The 10,662-nt window shown below is 43.6% G+C and overlaps 1 protein-coding gene across 1 annotated transcript; it reads left to right on the top strand.

The window, feature by feature from the left end:
- The first annotated feature begins 616 nt into the window (after positions 1–616).
- Positions 617–9,979, top strand: KCNV1 (potassium voltage-gated channel modifier subfamily V member 1). The gene is made up of 4 exons (XM_061995708.1): positions 617–705; positions 929–1,441; positions 3,152–3,678; positions 9,468–9,979. The coding sequence occupies exons 2-4, from the start codon at positions 960–962 to the stop codon at positions 9,977–9,979; spliced, it is 1,521 nt and encodes a 506-aa protein (XP_061851692.1). The 5' UTR covers positions 617–705; positions 929–959.
- The last annotated feature ends 683 nt before the right edge of the window (positions 9,980–10,662 follow it).

Genomic DNA, 10,662 nt, shown 5'->3' with positions numbered 1-10,662 from the left:
CCCGCCGCCGCCTGCGCCCCGCAGCACGTGAGGCGCCGTGGAGGCGGCTGGTGCTGCCCAGAAGTTGTGAGTGAGGCGCTGAGGCGGGCAGAGGCTGCTGCGAGGGGCAGGCGGCAGGGCGGGCGGCGGGACGCTGGGGCAGGCGGCACGGGCGGGCGGCGGGACGCTGGGGCAGGCGGCACGGGCGGGCGGCGGGACGCTGGGGCAGGCGGCACGGGCGGGCGGCGGGACGCTGGGGCAGGCGGCAGGGCGGCCGGGCTGGGGAGGCGGGCGGCGGGGGCGGGCGGGCTGTGGCCGCGGCGAGCTGCCGCGCCGAAACGCCCTGTCCGGGGAGGCTGTGCGGTCGCCGGCGGCCGGCGGGCGAGGAAAGCAACTTTGGCAGCGGCCCTGGGCGAGGTGCGAGCGCGGGGAGGGCGAGGAAGGGTGCTCCGGGGCGAGACGGAGCCGGGGGGGCGCGGGGAGGGGCGAGGCCGGGCGGCGGCGCTGCCCCTCGGGATGTTGTCGGGGCGCGGCGGGGCAGTGTCCGGCTGCCCGGAGACCCCGCTGAAGTCCATGCTCCATGATGCGTTGTGCTAGTTGGTTTCCTCCCGCCTCGACCCAGCGACTGGAGAGAAAGGCTGAAGCGGAGGGGCCGTAGCGGGCAGATGATGCCGGGCGCTTCCCGATGGCCGCCGGCGCAGGGACCGGGAGGTGAAGCCGTCTCAGGTACTGCTCTCCCTTCCGTATCCTCACAGGTGTAGGCAGTGTCGGGCTGTTCAGCACCCTGCCTGACTTCTGCCTCGGTTGGAGGCATCACTTGGAAGATGTGGGGGCGGTGAGGTGTCCCTGGGACGGTAGCCTAAGCAAAGGGATGCATTTCTAGGCTGGCCGGACCACCCTACCCCCGCGGGACAAAATCTCTGCAGCTTTGTTGTGTTTTTTGATCCAGGAGAGAGTGGGCTGCTGCTGGCAGCTACAGGATGAAGTCGCCTCCCTGCTGCATGTCTCTTTCTTCTCAAGCATCCCTGGAGGAGCCAGGGAGTAGCACATCCCTGGGCTCCCTGGACTCTAGTGTTTTCTCCAGTGAGGAAGAGCAGGGTCCTCTACTCCAGAAGGTTATTCCCTCCTTCGACTGCTTTACTATCAATGTAGGAGGCAGCCGTTTTGTGATGTCCCAGCAAACTTTGTCTTGCTACCCTGACACCCGTCTTGGAAAACTGGCCGTAGTGGTATCTGCTGCCCGGGATGTGGCCTCCGGCCTCCTTGAACTTTGTGATGATGCCAACCTTGTGGAGAATGAGTATTTCTTTGACCGGAGCTCGCAGGCTTTTCGCTACATCCTGAATTACTACCAGACAGGGAGGCTGCATGTGATGGAGCAGCTTTGTGCACTCTCCTTCCTGCAAGAGATCCAGTACTGGGGTTTGGACGAGCTCAGCATCGATTCCTGCTGCAGAGACCGGTGAGCTGTGGGAAGAAGCTGTGCACAGGATTGCGGGCTGGGTGGGCTCAGCGTTGACTTACACATGTGCACAATTAGGTGAGAGATCCAGAAGTGAGGGTAGCAGAGCATTAAGTGTGCTCCAAGTTAGATGAATTCGGTCCTGAATCCTGCTCTAGAGGTGGATAGATGTGAAAAAAATGGGAGGAGACCTGTTCAGTGAGGACACTGTTGATCTTTGCTGAGGGACAGGTTGATAGTTCCACACTGGCTTTGGACTAGCCCTGGACAATGACAGAAGTGAAAAACATAGTGAAAGGAGAGATGTCCCTTCAATCCTACAGTTTGAGGTCATTCTACATAGAGGGATTGGGTGTAGAGTCAAGCACATTGCTGGGAGGGTTTGGAGCCTCCCCACCCCTCACTTTCTATTCTGGAGGATTTCCAGTTCCAAGCTGGAGAGGCAGAAGGGGGGGTGGTCACCTGCCAGGCTGAGTGTGGGTGGCATAGCTCCAGGAGCCGTGGTGGGAAGCAGCACACATGGATGTAGCAGCTTACAAGGAGGGGGCAGCAGCAGCAGGAACATGGCTCACTGGAGACAAACTGTAACAGACAGCTTAGAAACGTGGTGGGTTTTGACTGAACCACCCCCAGGACTTTTCTGTTAATTCTGTTTGCAGTTAGTTTTAATTTCTTTCCACCACTTTTAGTGATTCTAGTTGGTCTGTTAGCGTTGAAGAAATGAATTCTCTAAAGAATGCAACTGCTATTTGTCTAAAGGGGTTACTAGGCAAAACTATTAGAAAGAAACCGAAAGAAACCCCACCCCAAAATGATACTGAAGTTATCCTACCCTAACATAGTCCTGTTCTTCAGCTGAGAGAGTTGCATCCTAGTTTTCATCACTTCCTTCCTTGGTAACTGAAAGCTCCTACTTCTCTGGTGGTACAAGGAGCTATAGATCTTTTCAGTATATGCACGAGTAACTGTGTATCAAATGAAAGCAAAATTGCATAGGCCCTTTGTCTAAGGCTTGAGATTTGCAGTAGTCAAGAAATACAGATGTGAAAGAAAATGATTTTTTTAGTGTTCTTCATGAATGTTTTTATTTAATGAAATTTTTCTACCAGTGTACTCTTGCTCTAACAAAGCACTCAACTGTTCACTTACTATATGTACGTTTTACTTGGCACAGATGCTTATGTGCTTTCTTGTGTGAGGATCTATATATTTAAAGTAAGAAAGAGAACTTGTCATCTTAGCATGTATTGATCAGAATTTCATCCAGGAGCTGTAATGCTTTTATCATGCCTTCCCTTTTAGTATTGCAGATATACAACAATGTAGTACACAGTATAATTAATAAAATTGAGGACAATTTACAACAGAGGACCTGGTTCTGCCAGAATTGCTTACAAGAATGCATGTTAGTCATGCAGTAGATCCTACTGTAGTCAACGTGATCCATATAAATAACAGGCTATCAGAATAAAATTACCCTGCACATGCAAAGTGTCAGCAGTGTGAAATGGGATAATAAAAATACCAGGTCAGTGGAAACAAGCTGCAGGGTCTCAATTAATAAAATCTTCAGCCATATGCTTGACATCAGCGTTTTCTGAGCTCACATAAGGTATGCATTAACGTGTATACCTTTGCCTCACATAATAGAGGATGAGAAAATGTGAGCATACTGGTATTAAAAATCTCCTTGGGGGTGTTTCTGGGCAGGTACTTCAGGAGGAAGGAGCTGAGTGAAGCCTTAGACATCAAGAAAGATGCAGAAGAACTGGATGCCCAAGATGAAGAAGAGGACTTTTCTGGTAGCCTCTGTCCCAGTGTCAGGCAGAAACTTTGGGAAGTTTTGGAAAAACCTGGCTCCTCTGCAGCAGCCAGGACTTTCGGCACTCTGTCCATGGCTTTCGTTGTTGTGTCCATTGCCAACATGGCTTTGATTTCAGTAGAGCTAAGCTGGCTGGCACCACCACTCCTGGATGCCCTAGAGTATCTGTGCATTGCATGGTTCACTGTGGAGTTTATTCTGAGGTTCCTGTGTGCACGGGATCGGTGTCGCTTCCTAAGGAGCGTGGCAAACATCATAGACCTTCTTGCTATTCTGCCCTTCTACATCACCCTGCTGGTGGAGAGTCTGTGCGGTGGGGAGAGCTCCCAAGAGCTGGAGAATGTGGGACGCATTGTCCAAGTGCTGAGACTGCTCAGAGCCCTGCGAATGTTGAAGCTGGGAAGACATTCAACAGGTACTTTTGGCTATGGCAATGATAATTCTCTTTTTTCTGCCTGCCACAGTTGTCCCTTTTGGACGTTGATAATTGAGTGGCAAGAGCCTTCTCCATTAAACTGTAGCTCATCATAAAGCCAGAATATATTGTTTGCATAGAATATTTCAAACACAGGCCCCAAAGTTGCATGCTGTGAATCATGCACCAGTCGTAGGATAATAGAATCATAGAATGATAGGGGTTGGAAGGGACCTCTAGAAGGAAGGGACCACCTAATCCAACCTCCCTGCAGAAGCAGGTTCACGTAGATCAGGTCACACAGGAACACGTTCAGGCAGGTTTTGAAAACCTCCAGAGAAGGAGACTCCACAGCCTCCCTGGGCAGCCTGTGCCAGGGCTCTCTCACCCTCACAGGAAAAAGAGTTTTTTCTTATATTTAAGTGGAACATTTTATGTACCTCCAGTCCTGTTACTGGAGACAACAGAAAAAAAGTGCTGCCCCATCCTCTTGACATGCACCCTCTAAATGCTTGTGTTAATGAGATTAAAGTCGTTCACAATATCATAAATTTACAGATGTGTATTTGAGTTGGTTTTATTAGGGATGAAAAAAAGGAAGAGGAAGAGGTCATTGACCCATGCTTTTATATTATAAGGACTACTCATGACAGCTGTCACATTCTGCTTTGCTAAAAAATATATGGAAAGAAATGCATCATGATTTTGTCTACATCTGAGATCCTGAAATCAACTGTGGTAGAAATTCTTTAAGAAAACTGTTTAAACTGAATCTTACCAGGCAGTGAGTTGAGGATCTCTCTGGCCCTGCTGAGCACACTGGTCTCTCTGTGGGATGTGGACTACAGCTGGGAGCTGCTTACTGAGTTGGACGTAGGTACACCACAGACCAACGGTGTTGAGTTTCTCTAGCCTTCGCCAATTGCTGTGAGGCCCTTCATGTCCAAGCACTCCTGACAGGTCATCAGACAGATAGATGATCAGCAAACATGGATTGGGTAGAAGGTGAAATGCATTTCTGAGAATATTCTTGTTCATTCTTTCTGAGTGGTGAAAGGAAGGCAAAAATTTATGAGAGGAAGCTGGAAATGATTGGAAGGTGTTGCATTTCCCTTTGTTTTTGCCCCATTTTTATTACTACCTGTTGACACGTGCATGCCTGGCTATATAAAAGAATGAAAGCTGTACTCCCCTCACATCCTCTCAGTGCCACGATGTTGTCCAGTGCTTGGCATTCTCAAAATGATTTAATTATGTTCCCACTTAAGTAAGTGCTCAATATGGTATGAAATTTGACGGGAGAAATGTTCGGCCAACACTTGGAACTTTGAAAAATTAAATCCTGATAGTAAATCATGATCTCTGTATTCCAATATTAGCCTGTTTTGAAGACAGTGATGATTGTCCTTACATGGTACTCTACATACTCTTGAAAGATTTCATACCATGAATCAGGAATAGATTGATACCTCTCCATTTTTTTATAGAGCCATTTCCACCCTCTTTGTGAACTGGCCTCAGTTCAGCAGGCATTACAGTGTGCTTGCAGCAGCACTCCTGCCAATGGCAGGGAGTAGCTTTAATGCTACTAAGCATAATCACAGTCGTATACGAAGTATCAATCTTACTTTCCTACCCTAGATTATGCCTATACTGATGCATAACTGCCCCTTAGAAAGCAGCTGAAAGGAAGCTTGTAATGATTCAGTCTGTCAATTAAATTCTTTTTTTCACTATAGTTTTTGCAGGATATAGTGGGGGTTTTTTTGCATGAAAGGCTGCTACATATTTTTTATGGTAGCTGTAATGTGAATGCATTCCTCTCTAATTGTGTTTTGAAAATAAGAAAAAAGATTTGAACTCATCAAAGCACTTTTGTGCTGAATAACAAAACAGTGATCTAAAAGTATGCTGATTCTAGTTATAAAGTTTCCAGTTTATTGTGTTTACTGTTACAGAGTGAATGCATGAAATTCAGTTCTATGGCTCTTCCTGTCAACTTGAAACCAGATGTTGGGATGTTTGTAGAACTGTTGACTTCAGTTATATTAACTTTCAGGGATAATCTGAGCTTTTCTGTCTGCTTATTCTTAAATTCATTAAAATATTGCCACAGTTTATGTCACAATTTTGAGTGCCATTAATATTGAGTTTATTAATTCCATGTTAGGTAGAATTGAAGTAATCATAAGAAAATTTAGTCTCCTAATCTAGAAATGAGCTGTCATCTTTTTACTGAAACGAAAGAACCAGTTTCAACATACAAGAAGCGACAAACATGTATCTATTTAAACCATCCAGAGCAGCATTACCATTGCTATGCTTACTTCTTTGATAGTTTAGTTGCTGCCCACTTGGGCCAGAACACTAATTCAATCTGTATCATTTAAATGTAGAAAGTCTCTGTTTCAATCTTCTGTCAGAGGAGATTCTGCTTCTAAGATAAAATGTGGCCCTAATAAAGTAGAAACACGCACTGGCAGATCTGAATTCCTGTTTCTGACCACTACAGGTATATAGCAGAAGAGTTTTATTAGTGTAGTTCTAAACACATCCTTAACTGTTGCAAATATAAAATGAATCCTATAAGTTCCATACACAGAGACCATCCTCCTTGCACAAATCTAGGCAGTCCTGACAAATCTCAGTGTTTAGAGGTGGTTCTGAAACTACAGTCCAGTGGAGGTTCTCTCTGACTCCTGCACTCTCAGACCAGATAAAGCTTCATGTGCTGCTCACCTGTTTTGTGTGGCAAGAGGAGTGTGAGAGCAGAAAGAAGGAGATGAGAAAATTCATGGCTGCAGGCAGCAACACCTCTTCCAACAAGTAGAGATGTTCACAGTACAAGGAGAACATTGCTGTGATACTGTGCAGATCCATAGCAAAGTTTGGATCACGTCAGCAGTCTGGCTCTGCTGTCGGGGCAGAAATTAGTTAGGAAAAAAGGAATCAATTATTTTCTTCATTTTCTTCATTCATGTGATGCCTAGAAACATCTGGGCTAGTCTGGCGCGAGTGTGTAATTATTTATGCAATTTAGTAATTATTTAGTTCACCAAAGAACAACTGAGAAATCAGTAGTACCTCTATCCAGAAAACATATAGCTAGAGGGTGAGACCACTCTTCTGAGGAATTGAAATGATAGATTTGAGAGGCTTCAAGTACAGGTGAGAACCGAATGTGCATTTCTCATATTCTCTGATACTCCTTAGCTGTTGACCTTCTCCTGGGGTCATGTTTTGTGTGAAGTCTTGCTGGTCATCTTCTGGGAAGCACTTATAGATTGACTCCTTGAGGAAAAGTGGAGTGTGAGTGTCTTGCTTGTGATGGCGTTTGGCATATGTTTCAGAGAAGGCTGTAGCAAGTGTCAAGATGAGAAGCCTCTAGAGAAATTAAAAAGCAAAACTTAGCAGATTTAGTGCCAAAATTTCAGGATGATTTAAAACTGTGTGTAAACTGAAGCTCCCAAACAACAGCTTTTATTGCTAAGTCTCTCTGGTCAATAGGGATGGAACTTGACTTGCATAGCAGAAACACTTCCCTTTCCTTCGGCTGGCCCCAGGGTGAGCTGCTCGCCTGCCCCCAGGGTGAGCTGCTCGCCTGCCCCATGCCAGGTCTGTTATAGCACCTTATACTATCCAGCATGAGTAATCAAGCTGTTACAGCTCTTGACCAGGAGTTCTTATGGGAAATCATAAGACTTGCTGAGGTGTTTGTGCTGGGACAGCCCTGGTTTGACTGTGTGCTAGGGGTCAGAGAAGTTTAAATGGTTACAAAATAATATAGCAGCATGTTATTCTTTTGAGTACACTAGCTGATTCCCACTTACAATGAGCTATACAGTCTAGTAACTTGTCTGATTTGTAGATTTGCCTAAAAATGTCTCATGACTTCATCTGAAGATGTGAAGTCTTTGTGTTAGATGAGGATAAGAATATTTTTAAAACCCCAGACTCCTTAACAGAATAGTTAACCATAGGTTGCTGGTGGAGTCATCAAAGTGATACAAAGAGTTAGCAGTCATTCCGTTCCTCCTTATTTTTAACTGGCTCATCCAAGAGGTGCACTGATTTTTAACTCTAGGATTCTTAGGAGCCATCATAAGGGGAAAACCTTGGTTTTTACAGTACTCATTTATGCTTTGAAAAGAAGTGATACAGAGGTGATTTTAATTGGAGTACCTTTTTCCAGGTGACCTAGAAGGACTTATTCTCCTGCTGTATTCACTAGGAAGGTTAGAGGGCAAAGGATGATGATAGCTTGTTGGAAGATGAGAGTGTGATGATCATGGCAAATGTCTCACATAGCTTTTGCACTGCTGATATTAGGCCATTTCTAAAACGTGAAGGCAAGCCTATTAACAGACAAAAGATTACAATGATATATATTATTCCTTTTGTATTGTAGATTTAAACTGTGTCTTTATGATAAACACTGAAATTAATGCATCGTAGTTATAGTAATATAAAACCTGGATATGGGCCAATCCTTAACTAGAGTTGCTAGAAGAAAACATTTAAAAAGGTAATATTTCCTATAAACTAGTGTGTGCTTTCACTATTTGCTGTACGTAAACAAAAACTTCAAAAAGTCTTAGACCTGAAGGAGAAAAGAAAGAGCAAGGAAAAATTTTGGCATCTTGTAGTTTGAGGTTTAGGAAAGAAAAGCAAATCAAATTGTTTATTATGGTAATGAAGGCCACAAGCAGAGGCAGAACTCCAATAAGCTATTTTGCAAACACCAGTTAGAGTGTACCCCATGAAGGGTAATTCATAAGCATTGTGTTTTCTCATTTGTTAAAGAAAGCAGCACATTTTTAAAAAACAGTATTGAAAACCAGTCCAAAATCACTTGTGATTCAAAAGATAATTTCAGTCTCCCATGTGCCTCAGATGAGTTGGTACCCTGTTACCTTCCTTCTTTGTTTATGTGTGCAACACTTATCCATTGCACTATTATTTGATTTACTTTCCTGCTTGCTTTGTTGGGCAGTTTAGACTTGAGGTAGCTGCTCTAAAATGAATGTAGGGGGTTATGGAGAGCAGTCAGCTGCACATGCACACCCTGTGTAGCTCACAGGCAATAAGACTGATGCAGTACATCTGTGAACTAACAGAATACCATATTTCCATTGGAAGGCTTTGCTATCTCCAGTTTTGGCACAAGTACGGCTGCTGCTGATATACTGTATTTGTTTTAATGTCTACAGATAAAGATATTGATAGGTTTTAAGGGGACAGGTGTTGAATAGAGGCTGTGAGAACCATAAAAGGATCAAAAATAGCCCTCGTTAAAGAAAAAGTTACTGATTGACTGAACTAGGTTCTAAGCACCCACCTGGGAACACAGATTTGATAACTCTGAGTGCCTGAAAAACAGGAGCTTGACACATTCAGTCTCAAAGTAGGGAACATTAATTTAGATAAATTATTTAGATAACTTATTAAAAACTGTGCTAGATCTTCTGTTATAGCCAATTACTAAATGAAGACTGATTAGTTTTCAAAATTATATGTGTATGTAGTTCTAACACTAAGTAATGAGGAGAATTGCTATATTCTGTATTAAGGAAATCAATGTCAGTGGTTCAGTCTAACATTTGAATCTATTTCTTTAAATCACATTTTCCCAGTAGTGTTGAGAGCAGCATCCCTTTTTCTTAAGGTATGTTCACTCATAGTCAAAGGAAAACATAAAGCAGTCAGCTTTCAAATGAGAGAAAAAGTTTTGTGAAGTTGTGATGACAGCTATACGAATCAACTTAGTTACAGCATTTCTTGTCTTTCAGGCTTAAGATCTCTTGGGATGACTATCGCACAGTGCTACGAGGAGGTTGGTCTGCTGCTGCTTTTCCTTTCTGTAGGAATCTCTATATTTTCCACTGTGGAGTACTTTGTTGAGCAAGGTGTGCCAGGCACAACTTTCACAAGCGTGCCTGGTGCTTGGTGGTGGGCAACAACTTCCATGACAACTGTTGGTTATGGTGACATTAGACCAGACACTACCATTGGTAAGGTAGTGGCCTTTATGTGTATACTATCAGGAATACTGGTTTTGGCTTTGCCAATAGCTATAATAAATGATCGGTTTTCTGCCTGTTACTTTACACTGAAGATAAAAGAAGCTGCTCTTCGCCAACGCGAAGCTTTGAAGAAACTCATGAAGAACTCATCCAGCGATTCAAATATCAATGTTAATTTGAGAGACATATATGCACGCAGTGTCATGGACATGTTACGGTTAAAAAGCAGAGAGAGAGCAAGTACAAGGAGCAGCGGAGCAGATGACTTTTGGTTTTGACTGTTAAGACTTGTATATCAAGTAGTCTACTTCAGAAATGTAGTACTAAGCATCTCCTTTTTTTTTGATCTGTCACATAGTGTATTTGCTTTTCCAGATGGAATTTTACTTACTTGGACAGACTGAGATAACTACTGTATGCAAAAGGCAAAATTCATAATATGATTTCTCTCAACTTTCTCTGAAACATACTTATAGAATGGGATCATGGTGGGTGAGATGGGAAATGAGTAAAACAATGATGCAAACAATTGTCTGTGCATCTTATACCCTTGCTAATGTATAGTAATAAAGTCTCAGTGAAAATTGCCATAGTGTTTTGAATTGTAAAGATGTATAAGATTTATATTTGCATTGGAAGAACAAAGGTCAAAAACACTAAGAAAAAAATTGAAATGATGAGTCTAAGAAAGTAAAATGTTGAATAAATTTTAGATGACATACCTATAAGAAGTTTCACCTTGACCACCTTTCTTTTCAATATCTTCTACTCCATTTGCATGAAAAAGAGGCTACTAGACCCAAAGTTGGGAGAAGAATTTCCTCATTTGAAGAGAAGCAAAGGACTATCATATGTGTGGTGGGTATCAGGAGATAGGTGAAAGTGTTAAACAGATGCCAGAACTGCAGAAAGTATAAAATAGTCATGAAAGAGGTGCCATAATGTAGTAAACTAACTCTGC

Source organism: Colius striatus, chromosome 4, assembly GCF_028858725.1.
Source record: "Colius striatus isolate bColStr4 chromosome 4, bColStr4.1.hap1, whole genome shotgun sequence".
NCBI lineage: Eukaryota > Metazoa > Chordata > Aves > Coliiformes > Coliidae > Colius > Colius striatus.
The sequence above is the reverse complement of the archived record's forward strand: the minus strand, read 5'-3'. Positions and strand labels throughout refer to the sequence as shown.